The sequence below is a fragment of the Quercus suber genome, unplaced genomic scaffold (genome assembly GCF_002906115.3).
Source record: "Quercus suber isolate HL8 unplaced genomic scaffold, Cork oak 2.0 scaffold_358, whole genome shotgun sequence".
NCBI lineage: Eukaryota > Viridiplantae > Streptophyta > Magnoliopsida > Fagales > Fagaceae > Quercus > Quercus suber.
This window is the reverse complement of record NW_027069810.1, coordinates 368547-394886: the sequence shown is the minus strand read 5'-3', so window position 1 is coordinate 394886 and position 26340 is coordinate 368547. Positions and strand designations below refer to the sequence as shown.

The 26340-nt window shown below is 33.5% G+C and overlaps 2 protein-coding genes across 2 annotated transcripts; one reads left to right on the top strand and one right to left on the bottom strand.

Annotated features, from left to right (window-relative positions):
• Positions 1–1428: 1428 nt before the first annotated feature.
• Positions 1429–3778, top strand: LOC111995797 (uncharacterized). Its single transcript, XM_065760220.1, is given in 5 exon segments — positions 1429–1437; positions 2286–2345; positions 2347–2416; positions 2419–2631; positions 3267–3778. Coding segments are annotated over 5 exon segments (585 nt in total). The 3' UTR covers positions 3500–3778.
• An 11100-nt stretch (positions 3779–14878) lies between these two features.
• Positions 14879–25953, bottom strand: LOC111995791 (protein NRT1/ PTR FAMILY 5.8). Its single transcript, XM_065760237.1, has 5 exons — positions 25688–25953; positions 19489–19567; positions 18998–19215; positions 15879–16396; positions 14879–15765 (listed from the first exon to the last, which is right to left on the bottom strand). Exons 2-5 carry the CDS (start codon positions 19541–19543, stop codon positions 14928–14930), a joined length of 1629 nt encoding a protein of 542 aa, XP_065616309.1. The 5' UTR covers positions 19544–19567; positions 25688–25953; the 3' UTR covers positions 14879–14927.
• Positions 25954–26340: the final 387 nt, after the last annotated feature.

Genomic DNA, 26340 nt, shown 5'->3' with positions numbered 1-26340 from the left:
GTTCCAGAAATATTTAAGAATTTTCCGTCTTCAGTGAAGTTTTTGTTAAGCGTTTGGTTTTGTGTCTTCAACCATGGTCTTTTAAGGCAAACAATTCCCATCATCCCATGTAGGAGACGCGTAGTAGGGGCTGTTTTGTATTCCTATTTCTATGGGCCGGATTAGGTAGAATTGTATGAGTCCGAATGTTTAGTTAATGGAATGGTGGAGTCATGGAGAAGTCCTTTATTTTAGCTTGAGTTAGTATTTGAGTCCTTAAATTTAGCATTTGAACATTGCTTTTGTTGTACAAAAACGGATGGAGTTAGTTTCATACAATTTATTATTCACTTAAAATTAATATTTCTTCTGCTTTTGGAAAATCACGTTTTCAACTTGAAAAAAAAAAAAAGGAAAAAGAAAAAGGGTTTGAGATTAGGTGTGGGTATTCGTGGGTAAAATTTCGGGTAGGAATCGGCTATGATTGCTTAACGGGTATTGAAAATTTGGGTATCAACTTGAGGATAAGTATACTTATTTCAGTTTTTTTTTTTTTTTCATCGGTAACTTTCCTAAACTCAAACAAGAACAAGATAAAACATCTATTACAATAGGACTTACAATTTACCTAGAACAAAGTTTAGATCTTCAACCTATAAGTTGATCATTTATAAGATATTTATGAGTATTATTTAAACAAATAACATGACTCATTGAAAATCTTTCAATTGCTTCATTATCGATTGGAGGAAGATTCCTCCAAACAAATTTTGACCTAAATATTTCATCATTTTTCTTTTCCAATTGGATTGGTTGATTTTGTGGTGCTAAGTTGAGGTAAATTTAGTTTAACCATAAAATCATTTATGAAAAGTGAATGAAGCATAGAAAGTGGATCATATTTGCTAATCGATATTGCATATGGAGAAATTAATGCATAATTTGTTAACATGGAAAAGACAAGCTTCATTGATTTAATCATTGGCAACAGATTTCATGAATTTATTGCATTCTTTGAAAATTTTAAAGATGCTTTATCTTGACTTATGTTATTTGAAAAATTGATAGAAAATCTTATTAACAAGAATGATTATACAAGGTAGCACAAATCTTATAAAAATAAGAATGATTATGCACTGAATATTTCATCAATTTTCTTTCGAACATACATATATTTCATCATGAAATAAGTCCCTTTTTCCTTAAAGAAATTCATCCACCCCCTTTCTCAAAAAAAAAAAGAAAAAAGAAAAAATTCATCCACCCCTCTTTCAGGAAAAACCGAAGAAGTATATAGTGTTTTCCTTGCATTTAGTGGAACTCTCACACAGTCACCACATGAGGATTCCACCGGTTTTGTGACTGTTCCAAATACTAGATATTATCCCCTCCTTCACACATGCTTAGAAACAAAGGAAAAATGTTATGAAAAACTTCTATTCACGAGTCATGTCAGAAGTCTTGCCACAATTTAATCAACCTATTATTTGATAAACAAAGCCGAACTCGATCTGGCAATGTGTGTAAATATTAAAAATTGTCGAGACTCTTTGTTGGCTTTTCTTATACAATTCCATAAGTTTTTGGAAGCATATATTTTTTTTCACATCAACTCAACATTTTACAATACATTTTTCTAATACAATTTTTATAATTTTATAATTATAATAAATACTAAATTATTATGCTTTAGTTGAAATCAATTAAGACTCATTATTCCTTTAAGTTCTAATAATAACTGAAAAGGTATTTTATGAGACCTTTTTCACAACATGTAGGATCTATATATATATGAGATCTATATATATTGTGAGAGAAATATCTTATAAGACTATCTTATAAGATAATATTTTCTAGCAACACAATACTATCTGAATTTTAATTCTATTTATGAAAAGAAAGTTCTAATTTTTTTTTAATAAAAGGTTAGAAAAAGGAGTAAAATACAATAATTACCCTTAGGTTTAAGCTAATGAAAATCAATTCCATTTCAAAATTAACCAATTTGATCATAAACATAAGCAAATAGTTAAAAAAGTTGACCATATTAGCTGTAACAGTTTGACTGACTTTCATATAAGTTAACTGTAACATTGTTTATCCGTCAAACGGTCAAAACAAAGAGTTAGAATATTAACTACATTATACGTTATGTGCATTTAGAGACTAAATTGATCGATTCTAAAATTTTTGGGACTTGATTATCATTAGGCCAATGCTCAAGAATAATTAATTAATTACTGTATTTTACTCAAAAAAAAAATTAAAAAAAAAAAAAAAAACCATCAAATTTTCATGCCCTCTAGGTGAGAAGTTTTGGTTGTTTTTACTTGCAGAGAAAAGACCCAAGTGGGATTGAAAATCATATATTATGACTTGTTACTTGTCCCTATAGCTGTTTGTTTATTTGCCACAATGATGGAAGTGAAATCCCAAAATCGAATTACCCGAAATTGGCTCGTGGGGTTGGGTTAATTCTACAGGGGACATGGTTTGTGCAAATGGGTATTTCTTTTTACACCAATTTGATTGCTCACGGATGTGCTTTGCATGAAAAGAGTAGAGGGAATTATACGATTAGGTGTAAGGGACACCCTGAGTATCACCGGGCAAGAGCGGTCGCCACGCTACAGTTTAATTGTCATCTCGCNCATCAAATTTTCATGCCCTCTAGGTGCCCATTTCTCAGAACCAGCCCGGTGAAAGACCAAAAAAAAGTCCTATTCCACCGGTAGTCTGACTTTGCAACAATCCCACAAAGGCACAAACATCTCAGAAAACCCAAAAATCATCAAGATCAAGATCTCCATTGATACAGAGATTGAAAAAGCAGAGAACTTTAACAATGGGTCTCTTCACATACACCATGGCAGGCGGTGGATTCATCCTGATGGGTACATGGGAGGCTCTTACCTCCACAAACCCAAATCACAATTCGATCCCATCTTCACCATTCTCAACAATTCACCCACCACAACAAGCTTCGTCGTCGAAAACCAAAGCAAACCCATCTTCCTCTTCTTCTTTGACCTTCGTTTTCTTCTCTGTCCTCTCCTCCTTGTTCCTCCTAAACTCGTTGGTCTCCTTCTTTGACGCCCTCAATTCCAATGACAAAACGGGCTCGGCGCTCCAACTACAAGTGCTCGCTATTGCCTCGCTCTTCTTGCTCTATTCCCTTACGGGTTTCGTGGTAAATTTCAAGAATTTCATTCCTATGCCTTGTTCTTTTCTTAGTTTGATTGGTCTTTTCGCTTTCGTGGAAGAGTTTTTGTTGTTTACTTGAAGACTTATGGTGATTTTGGTCGTGGGGATTTACTCGGTTTTTGTCAGGAAGTATGGAGTTCCCGGTGATTTTATGCAGTATAGGCCGCTCAGCACAGAAATGCAGCAAATTGAGAATGCACAATTCACTTTGGATTCTGATGATGATATTGGTGAAGAGATTAAGGAAGTGGAGAATATGGGAAAGCAGAATGTGGGTATGTTGGAATTGGGTGTGAATGGTCATGGCTCTCATTAGTGAGGTAAAAAATCTAGTCGAATTTTGAGCTGGTGAATGTAATGTTTCAATTTATTATTTTTATTTTTTGTGATTGTTGTGAGTAATGTGGTTCACTTCTTGTACATGAATTGAGATAGTGTTTTAACTGGATTTCAGTTTTGTAGATTTTGTTCTAGATTTCTAGTTATATGTTATACATTGTGTGCTTCAGTTTGATATTGTAATGAAACTCCAAACTTCATTCCTTTTCTCATTTTATGTGATTTTGATACTGATATTGAGTGGTCTGTTGTGATTCATTTGATTAAGTTTTTTTATTTATTTATTTATTATTATTATTATTATTTTTTAATTTTTAATTTTTATTTTATATGAACAAGCTTATCAGTTCTATGGATTTTCAATTAATCTATCTTATATAGTGTTTCTCTGTACTTGGTATTATCAACCCAATATTTCTGAGATGAAATAGAATATGGTCTTCTGATGGATTTATGAATTGCCATCGGTTAAAGTAATTTTAAGAAACATAAATTTTTCCAAAGACTAGTTCTTTATCCCAGTAAAGTATATCATCCTCATTCAATTCTATGCGACTTTCAAAAGCCTTACAAGTGTCTGAAGTAAAATTTCTTTAATTTTGTATAACATCTGGTGTTGTTAGTCTTTATGTGGCCATTATCTATGACTACGTTGTTTGTTCACATTGTTATTCATCATCTACAAACATGTTTTAGCATCAGAAAAGATGAAACTTAATCAGGTAAGAGCTGCCACTAAAACCCTATCTTAAAGACACTAACCTACCATGTTAATAACTCTAAAGCATAATGTATTTGGATCGCAAAGCAAACTTTTTGTTAATATTATGGGCAGCAATTAGATTAGGAACCTAAGATAGCTGTATATATGGTAAAAAAAGGTTTGGCAGAATATTCATGCAATGTGACTTGCATTTTTATAAGAATGGAAAAAAGTGTTTGTATGGATTTTAAGTAAAGAAGAAAAGTGATGTTCTCTCTTTTTTGCCATTTTCTTGAAGAGATCCCCTTCTCTGCCTGCGTGTGGTGGTGAAGCCTTTTATTGAAAAGTCTATAAATTTCTTTTTTTTGTTTATTTATTCTATAAAAATCTTATTTCTCCAAGCTCTTCATTCACGAACTTGTGAGGCCAGTCGTTCTCCAAGTAAATTTTCCAGGAGCACTTGGATACTCAATGAGAACATTGATATTGGAAATGAGTGCAATTTATGTTCTCAGTAGATTTCATTGTGTTTGAGTTTCACATATGGTTTTACTTAATAAAAAAAGGTTTAACATATGGTTCCTTTGTTGTGCATTTTCTACATTTGGTATGTATTTAATTTTGGGTTGGAAGCCATTGTGCTTACTTTTTTCCAATTATTTAAATGTTTATATGTTTTTGTCAAATACACATGGTGTCTATTAGAATTTTTGGTCTGACATAACTGAATGCTGCGGATTTACTTCAAAAGTAGGTAGAGATGGATGCCAGATTTCAAAAGGATGTTGCTCTAAGCTTCTTCTTCTTCTTCTTCTTTTTTTTTTTTTTTTTCCTTGCTTAAAAAAAAAATGGTGGAATATTGTTGGATTTATTGTAATTTTTTTCCCCCTGTTTTTCAAGCTTTCCAATTTTAATGTAAGTTTGGAAATCTCGTAAACTTATATTTAGTATTTATTATTGAAAGTGATATTCAAGCTTATTGGTTTAATGAAAAACATAATTAGAGAAGCCAGTCTTTTAGTATTTGTCTTTATTTTTTCTTTGAGCCTGCACTAATAGGTATGGTTCTCACACACGCACTCTCATGCATTTTTGAATCCCTCTAACATTCTGTTCTCAACTTGTTTGTGATTGAGATGGCCCTGGATCAAAATTAAGGGTCTATTTGGATTGAGGGGGGAAGGAGGGTAGTAGAGTAGAGTTGACTGAAAATAGGCTAATTTTGGACTAAATTTACTCTATTCTACCCCTCCTCCTTCCTCCTCAATTCAAAAGGACCATAAGATCTGTGATAGATGCTGTGAATAACCTTAGTGTGAGATGCCAATTCATATCTTAGATTTCAATGGAAATTGCAGGATGTGGAGCTCCTTATTCACATTGATCAATGCATGAAGAAATCAATTCTAACATTTTGGGTGACTTATTTTACTTATATGAAACTCCTATATGATTTGCATTTAAGGCTGTGTTTGTTTCATGTAAAATGTTTTTCGGAAAATACATATTTTCTGGAAATGTTATTTTCCGGAAAAGGAAAATATTTTTAAGTGTTTGGTTGAATTATGAAAATTGTTGTGGAAAATATTTTCATGTGTTTGGATGTATTCTAAAAATGCTATTTTCTGGAAAATTTTTCACATTTTCTTAGCATCCAAACAAATTTTATTACAAAAAATTTCAACATCACAACCAATTCAACAACAAATTCCGGTAATAAAAACACAACAACAACAACAACAATAAATTCCGGCAACAACACAACAACAACAACAACAACACCAAATTTCGGCAACAACAACACAACAACCACAACACAACAACCACAACAACAACAATCAGATCATCAAAAAAAAAAAACAAAAACAACAATCAAAATTTTTTAAAAAAAAAACGGAGAGATTGAGGAAGACGACGATCGACGGCGCGGCGCGGCGCGGTGCGAAGAGCGCCGAAGGTTGACGAGATCGAGGGTGATGGTTCGAAGTCGAGGTCGAAGGTGATGGTTCAAAGTCGAAGGTCGAACGCGATGGTTCGTCGGTCGAAGGTCGAAGGCGATGGGTCGTCGGTCTCGGTCTGGGTCGACGGTCTCGATCTGGGTCTGGGTCGAAGATCGGTGGGTCATGGGTCTTCGTGGGTCGACGGCGAGTGGCGGTGGGTCGTGGGTCTTCGTGGGTCGACGTGGGTCGCTCCGTTTCTTCCTTCCTCTCTCTCTGTTTCTTCCTTCCTCTCTCTCTCTCTCTCTCTCTCTCTCTCTCTCTCTCTCTCTCTCTCTCAATTTTTTCCGGAAACACTTTGAAGTGAAAATAGGTGCTGAAATTGATTTCCGTTGGGTAACGGAAATTTGGAAGTGATTTTCCGGAAAATAGAATTTTCCGGAACACCCAAACACGGAAAATGTCGAAAATCATTTCCGGAAATGATTTACTCCCAATTCAAACGCAGCCTAATTGAGCTCTACAATGATCCATAAAAGAATGCTTTATCGAGCACATGTGGAACATGGATAAGCTTTTAATCAATTTTTTTTGTAAAAAGTCGTACCTGTTGACTGTGGTGTGCCACCAATATCTTAGAATCAAATTCTCGTCCCAATACAGAGAATATGAATAAGCTCTGTACAGTTCAGCACACAGAAACAGATTTTTGTTCAACGGAAGAGAATATAATCCTTGTTGAATTGAAACTACTTGAGAGTCCCTCTCCGGGAGGATCTGATTGGGGTTTTTTTTTTTTTTTTTTTTTTTTTTTTTTAAATAATTTTATTATTATTATTATTATTATTATTTTTCAAACTGGGATGGCTAGGATTTTTGCAAATTAGATTCTAGAAGATAAGTTCCCACTTTGCACTCAGGCTCAAAGAAAATAGGAAATGACCTAGAACCAGCAGCAACCTGACTGTGTTGATGACACTTTCTGCACATCTTTGGAACAATGAAAATACTTATCTAAAAAAAATCTCCAAAATCCATTACTTTTACTACAAATTTATGTACACCCAAGAGTTAGACACCTCAACTCTTGGATTTCTTTAGAAGGATTTCCATCTAAAAAGCCAAGACTTTCGTGCATAAAAGTGGTGGAAAACATTCCATAGAAGGGGGACAGTAAAAGAAGGAACTCATGTCCTTCACTTGGAGGAAAACCCCATCTACTTTTATTTAGAAAATTCCAATACTCATACCCTCCAATTCAGCAAGTCCCCTAAATTGACCCTATCTTATTTATTAGCACTAATTAGTAATTACCAAGTGCCATTCCTCTGTCTTCCTCATCAATCAAAACTAGAATACCATGCAAATCACTCAAGAAACAAAAACACTATCTTTGAGACTTGGCTTGTACCAACTCGAGTACATCTCCTCCCCCCATCACTAACTCATATTCATCTTTACTATTATGCTTTTGTATTGATTATCATATCTGTTGTGGTACTTTTTTTTTACACTTAATTTTATTTGAGTACCACCTATTTATTTTCAAACACCACAAATAAGTTATTGGGTTTTCCTAAATATTTTTTGCTCTATTATTATGTGAATCACAAATGTTTCATATCTCATTATCTAAATTGGGTTATGATATAAAATATCACAAAAAAGCCCAAAAACTCATATTGTATCCAATTTTATTATAATTATTTAGCTAAGCCCAAAACTGACCCTATGAACCCAATAAACACATCCTATTCTATTTAAAGCCCGAGAACACTTATGCTTGGCAATATTTGAAAAACCCATGATTCAAGTCCATGGCAAAACAATTTTATCAATAGAATCCAAATCCATAATCAAAACCCATGATTTAAACATATGGCAATTTATTTATCCAAAACCCAATTCTCATTGGCAACATCAAAGTCCAATTTTCATTGGCAATATCAAAAACCCAATTCTCATTGGCAAAATCAAAACCCAATTCTCATTGGCAATATCAAAACACTATTTTGTCAAAAAGAGAGCCCAAGATTATCAATACTTGGCAAAGAAAAATATCATGGTAAAATATTACTATGGCAAAAACCATGGCAATCATCTTATAAAAAAACTCATTGGGAGTCATCTTGAAAATTATGTTCTAATATTATAAACCAATGAAATACATGGACATCATTTGCATCGCGACATCCATAATATACACCTTCAACACTCATGGTAAACTTTCAAACCCACAAGATCATCATTTAAGTTATGATGCGATTATTAGAAACCATGAACATTATTTGCAACGTGGAATTCATCAAAGTAAATATTATTTACAAAAGTATTTTGAAACTTGTCCTATTGTTTCAAACATTACAACTAATTGCCCAAAGGCTCATTGCAAGTATTTATGAAAAACCAAAAATATTTACTAATAAAAGTCCATGAGGAATGAAAACCCATGGCAACATGTGCACACAACCCAGCCCAAGCAAAAAACACCAGCAGGAGGCAAAGGATTGAGAGTGGGCAAACAACCCTTGATCATCCCTAACCAAAAGGAGCAACTAGGGACTCATACAAGGGAACCAAGCCTTTAAGAATGGACTAAGGGCTATCCCATCAGTTTTCTGTCACCTTCTACCTAATGTGAACAATGCCCAAGGACTGTCATATCAGCTGAAGTCTAAAAAATGATGGAACTCCATCATCTTCCTCAAGACTGCACCTCCAGCGGAAGGGGAGCTGAAACCAAATTATTCAAACTCCAACAAATTGATGTTAAAAATACTAAAAATGTTCAAGACGTGATTCATGTGCCAAGCCCATAAATCCTAAAGGGGAAAATTTGGGAACATGTGGTTTAGAGGGCATAAAGGGATCTCTAACGGAACCTCCTAAGGAGGCAAAGGATTGAGAGTGGGCAAACAACCCTTGATCATCCCTAACCAAAAGGAGCAACTAGGGACTCATACAAGGGAACCAAACCTTTAAGAATGGACTAAGGGCTATCCCATCAGTTTTCTGTCACCTTCTACCTAATGTGAACAATGCCCAAGGACTGTCATATCAGCTAAAGTCTAAAAAATGATGGAACTCCATCATCTTCCTCAAGACTGCACCTCCAGCAGAAGGGGAGCTGAAACCAAATTATTCAAACTCCAACGAAGTGATGTTAAAAATACTAAAAATGTTCAAGATGTGATTCATGTGCCAAGCCCATAAATCCTAAAGGGGAAAATTTGGGAACATGTGGTTTAGAGGGCATAAAGGGATCTCTAGCGAAACCTCCTAAAGTGGACTAGAGCTTGACATCTGGCCTGGGATGTTAAATCTTACTTCTCAGGGGTTTGAATCTCAGCTGCGACATTAGGATTTGCTCTTGATACATGCTTTAGTCATAATAATTAAGTTCAGCCCCAAAAATCCTGGCATTTAATGCAAAATACTCTAAAATCTCATCATTACCCAAAAAAGCAAGGCAACCCCTAAAATGGATTTTCCTACTTCTGATAAAAAATCCCAGGAAAGCTTGACCCTGATTCATCATCTTTGAGTGGTCATACATTTTTTGGATTCTTGTTAATTAATGTTTCTCTAAAAGCTCCATTATAAAAACACAAGCAACTAACCCAAAAAACAACCTAGCTACCCTCTCTGAAACTCTGCTTTTGTTTACTACTTTACTGGTGGTTTAGCCTCCCTCAAGCTCACCACTCATCTTCCTTAGCCCACACTCATCTAATCTCAGATGTTCTCTTCCCCCTTTCACACAAACATAGCCCTTAGATGTCTCTCAACTAGTCATAAACGGGCCACCACACATAAAAGCCTTAATGTCATTATCAATCCCATCCCACTCACTCAAAAATAGCTCACATTCATCCCATTTATGCCTTATGAATATACACTTACTAAAATTTTAGCTTAATACTTGTTGTATTGAGCTGGGGATCTTTCTCTCTCTTCATACCATGCCAGTTAATCCTTCTTTTATTTTTGGTATGGAACCTTTGATGTTTACTTTTTATTTTACTGTAGAAGGATATGATGTATTCATAACAATCGAACTATTCTCTCACATTAATGTAATGATGACTGAAAGCACAATAAATTCCTCTTGAATGAGACACATAAGGACCTAAAATTTGCTTAAATTTATCTAATTATTGATTGTTGGACCGTGTAATTCCACCCCTACTGTTGGACAATTTATCTTTTGGACTTAAATGTAACATCATCCTTACCGCTGGAGAATTTATTTCCCTTGAACGATCAGAACAGAACCACTAACGTATTAACTAAGTATTATAAAGTATTTTTCATTGGGCTTTTGTTAGTGTTTTGTTAAATGCAACCTTTGTTTCCTTGCTTGGGTAGGCTTGTCATCACACCGATAGCCTTTGGGTGTCATCTAAAGAGCTCATAGTTGAGTTTTGGTTTGGTTTCCCAACATTTTATTCAGAGGCATCAATTTCCCCCTCAACAATATCCTTCTTGCTTTGCTTTGTGTTTATAAACATGGTTGGTTTTATCTTGAAAATGCAAAAATTGATGAAGTCACAAGTCTAGCCATAAAGGGGATATTAGATCCTGTCGGTACTCAACAAAGTGAAGCCCTAGATGTCCATTCAATCCAAGAACTCCATCATCACTTAACGGCAATGATCCAATGACTATTTTGACACACAATACCAAAAACTTAGGGATTAAACTAATACATGACACATTGTACAATATAAATGTGCAAGACCAAAATAGTAATTTTTTAAGTATTTTAATTATGCAAAATATTATTTTTTTCATAAGTAATTCTACAAAATAATTCAAATAAATGTAAATATTTTATTTTATTTTATATTTCTTGAAATTTTTGTGATAGAATTTCTATAGAGTAGAATTTTAAATTTCTTAAAACTTTTTTTGACTGAATTTCTTAAAACTTAGATATTAGAGTTTTACATAAATTAAACTAACCTAACAATAAGGAAAATAGGGAATGACCTTGAAGCTACAGCTTGACTGCCACTTCAAACAACATGGATTATAACTAGTTTCGTTTGATAAATTTAACCAAAATCCTCCTTAAAAGATCTTGCAATTCTATATTTGTGAATTAAAACCAATGACTTTTGTGGCTTGAATTTATGTGGTTAAAGATTCTTCCAAGACTTGTTCCACTATGAACACACACACACACACACAAAAGGCCCTTCTAAGACCAATATACAAATTAATCAATATCATATATGAATTCAAAGTCTGAACTGAAGAGCAGTTTTACTTTGACAAATTGAAAGAAGTGTTTTTTTTTTTTTTTTTTCACATGAGAAATTCTAAAACAGGATCCCATTGCTTTTGACAGAGTCAAAGAAGGCATGAGCAAGCCTCAACCATAAGAAAATCGAATAAAATTTCCAAGCAAATAATCTAACATATGACAATGTCACTAAACATACATATTTCATGATCTTGTTAAAAACGGAAATATTTTTAGATTATCTTTCGTATACTACTTAGAGACTAGAGACATAGCTATTCAAATATAATGTTCAAACAAGAAATAAAACATTGAGACAATAACATTTAACATTTCACGGTGCATATTGGCAAAGAAGACTTGAACTTCAAAAGAGGCTATTTGGGAATTGATTAATGCAAAAGAACACAACTTGATTCACACTAATTTTAATAACTTGCAGAAGTGTGGCAAGTTGAGATTGATACAAAATCACTTTTACGTACCCTCACTACTGCAACAATTTTTATTATCACCAATCGCAACATATGTCAATTTGTTTTGAAAAATCAGATTGTGTGACTATACTTCTTGTTTGAGAAATGGGGTAAGCCTAGCAGGAAGCACATAAGAGAGTGTCTCAGACCATCCAAGCATGGCATGAGAAGCTGGCTTCTCCAACCTTCTAGTTCGAAGATTATATGGTACAACACCTTCATCACAACTAATATATATGATATCCAAATCAAAATGGTGGCTAGCAAATGGATACCCAGAACCTGAAATTGACTTCTTCAACAAACCATCATCGCATCCCATATCAATAACACTAATACTATGCTCCAAACACCACTTCCCAGCATCACAATTCTTAATTCCCCACACGTTCAAAGTCCTAGCAAGCCTTTTCCCACTTATCTCTACATACCGTAGCTCTCCTTGACACAAATCACACATACTTGCTTTGTGATCAAGTCCTCCATTTACACTATCCAAGTCCCTATCACTCGGCAAATTGATCACATTACAACAATCTGTAGGACCATCATAGAGGTTATAGGCTTTAATGCCACCACCTCCAGGGCTAAGCCAATACACAATCCCATTGCAAGCAACAGCTTTACCTGTGGAACGGTAACTGGGTCTATCCCAATTCACTTGAAACTCACTGCTCCATTCACCAGTCTCAGAAGAGTAAATCTCTGCAGTGACAAACTCATTTTCTCCTGGCTCTCCATCTATGAAAAGACTGATATCTTTAAGATGAAGATAAATTCAATACATTCTAAGTCAAAGACGACTCAATGACTATTGAATCCTCCTCTACCCAAGTCAAAAAACTACTAATGCCTTTGGCATTTTGAGCTAAAATATCCGCGGATTTATTACTGCCACGCCTAACATGGGAAACAAGTATAGATCTAAAAACTTGTTATCTATGACAAATCCCAGTGACAATATTAGAGATGGTTACCGTTGGATTACACAAACCTTGAATAGCATTAGTAAGTATAAGTGAGTCTCTCTCAAAGTGCGCATCTCAAATACCAATATCCCAGGCAAACTCCACGTACACCTTCCTCCATTACTTTCGCTTCAGTTTCTAAAGGTTCCATAGGGTAACGAAGCTTTTTTTTATTTTATTTTTTTTATTTATTTAACAACAACAACAACACACACACATATATATATATGAAAAATGTAATGTAATAAAAAGATTTAAATTACATAATTATAGTATTGTGAGAAGATGTTATTAAAATGAATTCTTTTTAAAAAAATTACCATAATTGGTTGACTAATTTGAAAATATCCAAGAATATTATTAAAAAAAAAAAATGTATTGCCCCATTTCCTTATAACAGGTTTTATTAAGAGAGTATGTTGTGTGTAATATAACTTGCCACATCCTCCTTTAAAAGTTATCATGATTTTTGAGTGGAGTTATGGTATGCTTTGTATTATAACTCCTTTCTCTCTCTCTTGTATGTGTGTATTTGTTTCTCAAAAAAAAAAAGTTTAAATTATAAATTATTATATTGTTTCTAAAAAAAAGTTTAAATTATTAGATGATTTTAGAATTGTAGCATTTTTTTTCTTTTCAAATATAAGAATAATGCCTATATTATTGAAATCTGAATTTTAAGGAAAGCTTTTAACTATTTTTCATTTTTATAGTTTTTTTAAGGCACATAACTGTAATATCTAATTCCTATTTTACTTGTATTTTTTAGCCCAAAACTAAAGTGTTTGTTCCAAATAGAATTAAATTTCATATTTTTCAACCAAAAAATTAAGAAAAAAAGTATGAAATTTTGAGCCCAAAACTAAAAAGACAACCTACCAAAAGAATCAATTTAAGGCTCAATTAATCCAAAATGGACTAAAGTGGACCGGATTAGACCGAATGGACCAAAATAGACATAATGCACCTAATTGGACAAAAGTGGACTAAATAGAACCAAAGGGACCCAAAAAAAAAAAAAAAAAACACAAATTGGATCAAAGGGACTGACTGGGACCAAATGAACCGAAATGCGACCTTTGATCTGTCCCAACAGATGCGTAATAATAATAAATACAAAGTTTTAACTTTTAGATACTATATAAATGACTTGTTATTGGACACTTAAACGACATTACATGTTAACAATTTTTAAAGGAGATATGAGGCTTTTATTCTCTCACATCCACTTTTTTACTTCCAATTTTGCAAATCCATTTACATGTTTTAACTTTTAAAAGCAGACAACACCTTTTCCTATTTTAAAATATGTATATCAGCATCAATTGTGAATGTTGTGTAGAACAGCATATGTAAAAAAAGTGTAGAAGTTTCTCTTTCATTTTTACAGCCGCCTTATGAATGACCAATATTTTGAACATGAAATGAGTCTCAACTAGTAAAAAACTGAAAATTGGAAAATACTAAAACAATGCACGAATATTCCATTTGCACAACCAGGGTTCATGGACATCTCATAGAAACGTGATAATAGGCTGGACTACCTAATATTTGTTGTTGGGGTCATGTAACCGGTCATTCTTGTGGATTTTGTCATCAAATCTCCACTCTGTCTTGTAGCTCTGAATAGAGGGGAAAAGTGCCAAATATTTGATATGTCAACAACACAATGGATGTGACCAAGATTACAAACTACATGACTACAACTTTATTTTTCAAATCTGTTTTCTGTTTGGCTAACAAACAATAAAATTTTGTTGAATATAATCCAATGTCCACAATATCCCCAACAACTTCCTGAATTTGAAACCATTCTGTGGCCAAACATTTCTCAAGTATATACAAATGAACAGGAATTAAGACCAGTGAGTCTTTTGTTTCCACTCTTTAAGATTCTGCTGGCATAAAAAATTACTTGCTTACTTTCCACCCTGCGGCAAAACTTAAGACATTCACATTTTTTCGTTTTTCTTTAGGTTTTTTAAAGAAAATTGTTGCCACATTGAGCCAAGTTGTCGACAGGGTTTAAATCAAATTGCAGAAACTGTATAAAAGTCAAAACTAATTAAAAGGTCATTTACAGTTTTCATTCTCCAATTCAGCCCTACTTATGTAACACTTACACAAAATCATGTAAAATAGAAAGCTCAACGTACTTAACAAGGCTAGAAGCCAGTAGAATTTGTCTAGGCAAGCTTCATTCATGTTGTCAGAGAACCAGCCATGCCCTCCTTTTGAGCTGGTAAAGATTTCCACTAGGGAAATTGATAAGGCACTCAAGTAGCTCCCCACACCGAAAACACTAGTGTATAGAGCAAATCCCATGGTTCTCATTCTAACTGGAACTTCACTGTAAAAGAACTCTTGCATCCCAACAACAGTGAAAATGTCTGAAATGCCCAAGAGAACGTATTGAGGCAACAACCAGAAGATGCTTAGGGGTACCGTTTCTAATTGTGATTCAAGTTTTCCCATATTTCTGCTGATCTCCAGCCTCATTGTTTCAACAATTGCTGCAATGATCATGGCTATGATAGAGAGAAACATTCCAATCCCCATTCTTTTCATTACACTAATACCTTTTTCATCACGAGTTATCAGTTGTGTAATCGGGATCAAAATCTTGTCATATAAAGGCATTAGAAGAATTATAGACAATGCAATAGCACTCTGTAGTGTAGCCGGTGGAATCTTGAAGCTTCCAATGTTCCTCTTCATTGTCATACCTTGTTTAGTAAAGAATGTCGCAGGTTGTTGAAAAATTACTGCAAACATTAGAAGCATTGTCCATATAGGCAAAAGCCGCAGCACTACTTTCACGTTGTCAAACATGTGTACACCATTTCTTGGGTTCGCTTCCAAGTCCTTTATGCTGTCAAACTCTTCGCGACAAAGAGGTTTCTCTTGAAGCCTACAAACAAGCAAGATTTGTCATTGAGAAGTTCTGTCTTGAAGCACAAACAAGTAAGAATTGTCATTATAAAATGAAGATACCTTGAAATTGATACAAAAAAAAAAACTTACTCTAGCTCAACCTTATCAGCTTTGTAATTTGATAACTTGACTTCACAGCGCATAAATTTTGATTTGGCTGCTTTGAAAGCCTGAACTATGCTCTCAAAGGGGTTATTACAGATAGCATCATTTTGTTTATAAATAAACATCCGTCTTCCACAAAAGAAAAATGCAACCGATGTTACCATTGCTGTCATGGGAATGGCAAATCCTAGTACCCAACCAAAGGTATCTTGGATGTAGGACATAACTGTGACACCCAACAGGCTTCCACTACAAACACCAAAATACCACCATTGGAAGAATGTACTCTTTTTATGAGACTTATTCTCGTTTTTGCTACAGGGCAATTCCTCATCATCATCGAGTTGATCTGCTCCAAAGGCTTGCAATGATGGGTTATATGCACCTTGGCCTACTGAAACCAAGTATAGTGACAAAAAAAGAAATGAAGAAGACATTGTTTTGTTTGTAGAAGAAGACCATGCCCATGCCAATGCTGTTGATGATGTCAATGCCACAAGCCCCTAAAAATGAAAAACATTGTAAGAACAAACTATATAATATCATCTTGATTATATTGCAAAAGCATTCATAGACAGGCAATATATGCATAATTTAATTGTAATATACATACACACATAGACAGAGAGAGAGACTTTATTATCCACAATACTTAACGCTCTCTTTCTCTTGCCTGTGTACTGTCGCGACGGCTTTTGCTGCTACTCGTTATTTTCAAAAATAAAAATAAAAATGTGACTTCTCTATTGCTAGTGACCTTAAGGGCTAGCAGCACCTGCTCCCTCGTGGGACTTTTCATCATCGAGTTGATCTGCTCCAAAGGCTTGCAATGATGGGTTATATGCACCTTGGCCTACTGAAACCAAGTATAGTGACAAAAAAAGAAATGAAGAAGACATTGTTTTGTTTGTAGAAGAAGACCATGCCCATGCCAATGCTGTTGATGATGTCAATGCCACAAGCCCCTAAAAATGAAAAACATTGTAAGAACAAACTATATAATATCATCTTGATTATATTGCAAAAGCATTCATAGACAGGCAATATATGCATAATTTAATTGTAATATACATACACACATAGACAGAGAGAGAGACTTTATTATCCACAATACTTAACGCTCTCTTTCTCTTGCCTGTGTACTGTCGCGACGGCTTTTGCTGCTACTCGTTATTTTCAAAAATAAAAATAAAAATGTGACTTCTCTATTGCTAGTGACCTTAAGGGCTAGCAGCACCTGCTCCCTCGTGGGACTTAGTTGTTGGGCTTTGTAAAGCTTATCTGTGTTTGATCCAATTGATGACTTGACCCGACCCAAAATAATGTTGCATGATTTTTAATGAGAGATTTTCTAAGACTTAGTTCATGGAGTGGAGGCTTGGGTTGATAGGTCCAACTCCAAACACTCATGGACAAGCCTCCTGGGGTTCCGGGGGCGTTGCTCCTGAGAAAAATTTTTAGCCCGTTTTGTAGTTCATTGTGAATCCTGTGCGCAGGATATAAAAACCGTTTTTGGTGATTAGAGTTTCATCTTGTTGTTGTTTTTGAGAGAATGAAAACATTGTAGTTGTACTCTGTATTTTTTCCTGATAATAGTGAAATCCCTACAACTTCGTGGACGTAGGTAAATTGCCGAACTACGTAAATATTGTCATGTGCATGTAATTATTTTCTTTAGCATGTGTTTTCTCTATTTTTTTGTTTCTTACAGGTTGAGAATTTCCGGTTAATTCCCTACATTAGTCCCAGGAATAAAATCATTTCACTTACAAATAGCAAAAAAGTGACTTTCCTATTCTTGGTAAATATTGTGTTGTTGATTTTTTTAATTTATACAGAGGAAGTTGATACCATTATTTCCAATAGAGTTTGTAAGTCATTATCAGTATTTGAGGCTGGCCTATCCTTAATGATCTCTTTTCTCTTGTTTTGAGAATCACAAGTGATTCTTCATTATTAAGTAACAAAAAAAGGTAATAAAAGTGGTGTTAGCTTTTTGTAAAGATTAGTCCTTTAATTGATTAATTTTCTGCTACAGAACTGCAACCTTTTTATTCTGCTACCATTACCAATAAATCTCCTTGACAAAACTACAATCCATGGTATTCATTAGTGACAAAAACACAATGCTTGGTGGTGAAATTTCACTAATGAGAAGACATCTTTTTCATAGGTTCCCAGTTAAATATAAGTTAATTTCCTACGAAAGTAGGAGTTTTGTGCACTAGCCCGAATGTCACCCACAATCGTAACAAATTTTCTTGATTCAAAATCCAAGCAATCACGTACCATCAGTCATGAGGTCATAATTTCCTCATGCTCAAAGGAAGCGAAGTAGCAAACTTTAAAGTTCTGGCTCTGTAGTTGTCTGGCCCCCATGATACACACGCACACACAAGGTCATTGGGTAATGAACTCTTAAAGGAGTTAAAAGCAATTCTTGAAAAGCAGTAAAGACTTTTGACCATTAGAAATAAAAATAGCAATAAAATGGTCTAATCAAACCATTATTATGGTAATCAGCAATCACTCGAGATCAAGAACTATTGAAATTAACTTATTTAATCTTAGCAAGATTAAACATTCATTTCACTCAAGGGCTATCAGATAGTGGGCGCTAATCATGGAAGTAGCTTGGCTTGCACTTGCTGATATAGTGATATTCAATTGGTGACAAAGTCTTAGGCAAATAAATGGCTCTTCTTATTCCTTAATCATCACAAAAATTAATAAATTCTAATGGCCCCCAAAAGTTTACCAGCTAGTCTTCTAAATTTTAAGGATATTAATTTTATAATTCAATTGGGTGGTGAATGTTGATGAATGATGACTAAGGCTCCATAATCACAATGGATTATCTAATCATCTTTTAAAGCCTTGAATAATTAGCCACACCTTGATAAGTAAACTTCTAGAAACAAGCTATGCAATATTAATAAGTTGAAATCTCCATTCACTCGTGGGAATCACGGCCAAGTATTGTGATAATAACACTAACATTAATAACAATTAATAACAACAACAAATCAAAGAACTGTGCCATGCACTCAGAATCAAAATAAATAAATAAATAAGAGCGAATTAAGAAGAGAGGAGTGACTCACAGCAGCATAGAGGAAAGAAGAGTTCAATATGGTGGAATATCTATCCCAATAAGAGTCAGCAAGAGGTGCCACTAGCAGTGGCAACATAGAAGTAAACCCACACCAACTGTTAACCGCTTTGGCTGCAGAAGAGTTGCTCATCTTCACAACATCTGTGAGATAAGTCACTAAATTTGATGCCACCCCTTTGAATGCAAACCTCTCCATACCAGCTAGCACTGTTAATTCAGCCATAAACAGATCAAATGAGAACTTTATTACACACATACACATTAACTAAGACATTATGTGGAAACAAATTGAGTTCATTACAAATGCTCATCCAAAGCTCCAGCTATAACTTGTATATACCAAGGTGTAAAAATCCCCCATATGGGTTTTAGAGAACTTACTAGACCCAAATAAGGGTGTTCAAGGTTGAGAAAAAGCATGTTTTATGGTTGAAAAAAAAGAGAGAAATTAAGATGCTGGTATATATACTTAATTATTACCTATTAGAAGAATGCATGACTTGCTTAGTCCCTTTGTTCTCTGACCTCCAGCCATGAGTGAAGAGAAGGAATCAACTATCTGGAATCAAGGAGCCAATAAATAAGAGGGTGTTGGATAAGCATTGCGTGTCACTGGCTATCTCTTGTAGCATTCTTTTTGTAGTGGGAGGTGTTGGATAGCAGAAGTGTCATCCTTCTCACTAAACCATTAAGGTGGGGAAATGAGGCGAATATTGTTCTCCAAACAATGGAAAATGTTGATACCCATTGTTTGTGTGAGACTGCCATCTGTTCATTTTGTGGCTAGTTTTGTAATTGACATTGGTGGCCAATTCTGTCATTGGCTAGCACTGGTTCAGAGCTACATATATGTGGTCTCTTCGTTTGTCACTGTGACGTTTGTGTGTTTGTTGTGTGTTTGCATGTGTTTGCTGTGTGTGCGTGCGTGTTGCCATGGACATTTCCTTTCCATGCATTTGTGTAACGCATACTGATGTGTCAGTCATGCAGTAGTTGTGATCTGAACGTAACGCAAAAAATAGAGTATAAAACTGATTCAATTTTGTGTTTCAGTTTGTGTTTGTTAGCTCTTTCTGGTGTAGGATTGCAGTAGACAAAAGGTAGTAAAGTTAAAATTCATGGCTGTCAATGAAATAATGACAGCACAAACAATACCAGTAAAAATGGCGTGATCGAATAGGGTACGAGTTAAGTGGAGATAAACCAGTCAAAAAGGAATCTTGCTTGGATTGCATATATAAGTATTTTTTTCCCCAAACAAGTCTGCATTTTGTGTATGATTTACAATTGTATACGTTATATTATATGTTTGGTTGCATTCTTTTTCTCTTTTCCTTTTGTTCTTGATTTGATGAATTGCTTGCTATCATTCTTATGTGTAAAGAAAATTTTAACAAGGTTTAGATAGAATTTATCAGATTAAGAACATGTTGGGTTTTTAATACTTTAATTTTTGGAGTTTCTTTGTGAGGATTTTATATGTTATATTGTGCCACCTTAACTTAACACAAAAAGTTAGGCTTGACGATATATAATATATTATAATCAAATTTTTTTTTTTTTTTATCACTACTAAATATTAATTTGAACAACTTCATCAATCACATGACTAAAAATAACTCGAATATTCCAACAAGATCCTCCAATATATATAGTAAAAGCTTTTTGACTGTTTATGCTATGATCGTTTTCATGTGGTATTACATGAAAAAAAATATTAATCTGAACTTCTTCATTGTCACGAAAAATGACTCGCGTGAATATTCTATACAAGATCTTCCTAGTAAAAGCTTTGTGACTGTTTATGTTATATTCGTTTTCATGTGATATTAATTACATGACTTCATCTAGACAAAAAGTGTTATTTATATCATCATTCACAATATCATATCGAATCATATACTTGTAACTTCGAAATTCTTCGTTCGAAATGTTTGTACAGGTGTCATTGATGACAGGTGGCTATCCATGAATCAAACACATACTTGAGGCTGTGTATTTGGTTTTGCATTGCATGTCTACATTTTTTTCTTTTATTTTTTTTCTCGATAACGTCGCCGTGACACCATGTCCAAACTGATCTTAGTGGAAACTTATTATTAGCTTTTGTTGATATAAAATACAACCAATGTTTGAAAAGCTTTAGCGTTAGTGTATTGTCTAGTGTCCCATTTAGAGCTTGCAAACAAAACCTTGGACACACATATAAGGGGTAATCAACAAGATATGAGTGGTGCAACTGTTTTTGGATGGTGAAAGCAACTTACTTACGTTGATTATAAAAATGACAAAATAGCTACAACTTGTTCTTGCTCCAATTTCACCTNACAAGAGATTCATAACAACCCAATAGGGATAAGTGTCAAAAAATTTCCAAAGAAGAACGATATAATCTAGAAATAGAGAAATGCATACGTGTTGATGACCCATTAGGCATTGTGTTACGTTTTGGTCACTGGCTATCTTTTCTTGTAGCATTCTTTTTGTAGTGGAGGTGTTGGATAGCAGAAGTGTCATCCTTCTCACTAAACCATTAAGGTGGGGAAATGAGGCGAAGTTATTGTGGTTCTCCCAAACAATGGAAAATGTTGATACCCATTGTGTGAGACTGCCATCTGTTCATTTTGTGGCTAGTTTTGTAATTGACATTGGTGGCCAATTCTGTCATTGGCTAGCACTGGTTCAGAGCTACATATATGTGTGTCTCTTCGTTTGTCACTGTGACGTTTGTGTGTTTGTTGTGTGTTTGCATGTGTTTGCTGTGTGTGCGTGCGTGTTCGCCATGGACATTTCCTTTCCATGCATTTGTGTAACGCATACTGATGTGTCAGTCATGCAGTAGTTGTGATCTGAACGTAACGCAAAAAATAGAGTATAAAACTGATTCAATTTTGTGTTTCAGTTTGTGTTTGTTAGCTCTTTCTGGTGTAGGATTGCAGTAGACAAAAGGTAGTAAAGTTAAAATTCATGGCTGTCAATGAAATAATGACAGCACAAACAATACCAGTAAAAATGGCGTGATCGAATAGGGTACGAGTTAAGTGGAGATAAACTCAGTCAAAAAGGAATCTTGCTTGGATTGCATATATAAGTATTTTTTTCCCCAAACAAGTCTGCATTTTGTGTATGATTTACAATTGTATACGTTATATTATATGTTTGGTTGCATTCTTTTTCTCTTTTCCTTTTGTTCTTGATTTGATGAATTGCTTGCTATCATTCTTATGTGTAAAGAAAAATTTAACAAGGTTTAGATAGAATTTATCAGATTAAGAACATGTTGGGTTTTTAATACTTTAATTTTTGGAGTTTCTTTGTGAGGATTTTATATGTTATATTGTGCCACCTTAACTTAACACAAAAAGTTAGGCTTGACGATATATAATATATTATAATCAAATTTTTTTTTTTTTTTATCACTACTAAATATTAATTTGAACAACTTCATCAATCACATGACTAAAAATAACTCGAATATTCCAACAAGATCCTCCAATATATATAGTAAAAGCTTTTTGACTGTTTATGCTATGATCGTTTTCATGTGGTATTACATGAAAAAAAATATTAATCTGAACTTCTTCATTGTCACGAAAAATGACTCGCGTGAATATTCTATCTTATTGGGTTGTTATGAATCTCTTGTGATTAATTAGCACTTATCAACTTTGGTTAGCATTAATAGTTCAATGCTGAGTTGACACGTAAGGAAAGAACACCAACACAGAATTTAGTGCGTTTGCATGGCTTTTATACGTTGAATCCTTGTTTAATTCACTCACATGTCCTCGATCTACAACAATCTACGCAATTATTCTTATCCCAAACAAAAGATATAAAAAGCATACAATTATTGATTTTGATCTTACATGGCCCACTCTCAATTTCGGCACGTCTAGGTGGGAAGTTAATGGAATCAACATTTTGATGTGAAGCCACTGCATTATGTTGAGAAATTTTATGCAGACACTAAATAATGATTGTTTTGTGCCCAGTGGCCACTAAAGTCGACAATATATTTGGCAAGACAACTAGACTTCATTCTACTTATAGCAATGTTACGTCCAAAAATTGAATTACCCTCTGTGGTACACCAGTTTTCAGCATCTTATTATAACTTTTTATCTTTCTGTTGGTCTTAATTTTGTTTTTTTTTTTTTTTAAACCGGGCTCATTATATTATTAATTATTGAAAGACACTAAATCCTTATACAACTGTTGGTCTTAATTAAGTTCGAGGATACAAGGTTGTTCAGTAAAATAGAGTAGGGGACCATCAACTGACGATGGTGATAGGGAAAATATAGAATTAAGACTGTTGAGTTCTAATTTTAATATTATTTTTTTAAATCAGATTGGGCCGAGTTTTTGTTTTCTATGTATACGTGGTTATCGAAAAAATCATATATTTTTATGCAACTTTATATGACCTGATGTGTATAAATTTTGAAGTTAAATTGACTAAAATGTGATCATTTTTTCTATTATACAAATACTAATTCAAGTGCTCTAATAGATAGAGTAGGGGACCATCAAGTGATGATGGTTATAAGGAAAATATGGAACTAAGACTATTGAGTTCTAGTTTTTTTTTTTTTTTTTTTTAAATTTAAAATTAGATTCTCTCTCTCTCTCTCTCTCTCTCTCTCTCTCTCTCTATATATATATATATATATATATATATTTGTTAATTTCATTTATGTTGAATTTGAGACTTATTTTAAATTTGTTATTTCAATTTAATTTTGGTATTTTGAGACAGGAAGAAGTTGACATATTAGTTCCAAGGTAAATTGCAATAATTTATTAAATAATTAAATAAAAATCCATTTTTTCTACAATTAAGGCTGGACAAAATGGCCCAACTCGAATCTCTAGGGGTTCAGCTGGGTTGGTTTGACAGATACTATATATGGATTAGGTTGGATTTGTCAAACTTTTATCATTTGGGGAAAAAAACCCAAACCCAACTTAACCCATGCCTATCCCTAGTTATATAAAAGTACAATTGTACTTAAAAAAATAATAATAAATTGTACCAAACCAAATAACCAAAATAAAATCAAATAAACAAATCCGAGAATGTATTGGATTTCTAACAATTAGAAGAAATCAACAAAAAGTCCAGACTATTAATTTATATTATATAAATTGATTTTCTTTGTATAATAATATTATAGATAGAGACATGGATATAGCATAAATGGAAATGGGATTGAGATTTTTTGGTCGGTGACTCCCAAGTCTTTAAGATATTTAACTGAAACAATATTGACAAATTTGAAAGGTTACTTCAGACTATTTAAATTAGAATTTGGACGAAGTTTTAAACTTGAAAGGTTGTTTCAGACTACTTAAATTGGTATTTGCGGGAAGCATATATTCGGAAGCATATATTCAAGAATGCGGAATCCTTTCTACGGACTTCATAGCTATAACTCCACAGACTTAAGGGGGAAAATTGAATATGATATCTATGTAGTTTACATACAATCACATATATATTTATATTTCAATAATATATAAGTTCAATTACTTTCAATATATAACGTATTGGCTCAATTTGGTTGCACTCATATTGCATTAGGTTTCTTGAGGTTTTGTTTTGTTTCTCACTAAATTTTCCATTAGTAAGAAGATTTATACAAAATGCTATCCAAAAAAAAAAAAAAAAAAAAAAATAAAAATAGATGGGTGAATATATTGGGAAAGATTCTTTTCTCTTGGTTGACAAAGTTAGTAATGCTAATTTTATCGAGAAATCAAATTGGCCGTCAACTACCACGAAAGCAAATATGGGAATGAAGCAAAACAAGGAATACAAAGAAAATATGGAATCAATTTGTGTAAATAGAAAACAAGGACACATGACATCAAGGAAGAAACTTCAATTTGAATTGATTCCATTTTATTATCTATTTACGCATATTTCTACCAGGTTCAATGAAGCCATGTTGAATAATCAAGGACTTTTTTTTTTCCTAAGAAAAAAATTATCAAGGATTTAGGTTCCAATAATAATTTTATATCTAAAAATTGATTAAAGTTGTGTATCATTTTGAAGAATTAAAATTAAAGGATCGGAGATTCTCCCCCCAAAAAAAAAATATTTAAAGGATCAAAAGAATTTTTTTTTTTTTTTGGAAAGTTTCAATATATGGCGTCTGTTCTTGATGATAACTTTTTATCATTAGATCAAGGCACTAACCAGTTTTTGGTCTAGGCAGAGATTGAATCACAGATCTCTTATTCAACTATCATAGACTTTACCAATTGAGCTAACTAAAATTCACAAAAAATAATTTTTAGTCTAAATTGTTTTGCGTGAATTTTAACAAGAAGACTTGCCAAAACACATTTGTTATGAATTTGTAATAACAACTTACACCCCTAATCAATTAAATTCATGTGTTTAAAAAGATTCATGATTTAGATTAAAAAAATATTTATGATTTTTATAAATATATATACATATATATATATATATTTACTTTAATACTTTATTCAACCCATTTAAACCAATTTAATGGCAAATCACAACCATCATGCATTGTTGGTTCAAATATTATTATATGGAAATGCTAATAATGATAATAATGTTCATTAATACAGAACCGAAGAAATTTATTAAATACAATTTTTAGAGAGAGAGAGAGAGAGAGAGAGAGAATCTTGTTACCTCCTTTTTTTCATTGATCACGACAAATTTGGAACCCAGAAAGTTATCTTTGATAGTGGATTAGGATGACAAACTTTGTGTCTTTGTCTCTTTGATCCTCGACTTGCACTGTTCAATATGGTTGCAGGCTTCAAGGCAGTACTGACTTTGATAGCTGCAATTTTAATTGTTAATAGACCAAAAACCTGAGATTTGTTGCGGAAGAAACCAAAGACAAATGAGATAAGTGGAGACAAGCAATCTAGAGAGAGAGAGAGAGAGAGAGAGAGTTGCTAATTAGAGAGTATATGAGTGTTTTTAGGGTGACCAATAACATGTTAAGAAATTTTCAAACTTCATTTTTGATGCACCAAAAGGTAGAACATGTGGACTTGAGAGTTCCTAGTTTTCTGTCAAATGGCAGGCATATCTTTTTAATTTGGTGTAATTGTATTACACTATTATGACAATATTTTGAAAGAAACAGAATATCCCTTTTATTTGCTTTCTGGTCTAACTGAACCCCATTTTCAAAGCATATGTGAATTCTGTTGCTTTAGCACCACAGTTAGTGAAATATATAGCATATTAATTATAACAACATCTAATTGAGGATCAAATCGATGACATTATAATTATTTTAATTATTAAATAAATATATAATAACTCATCAT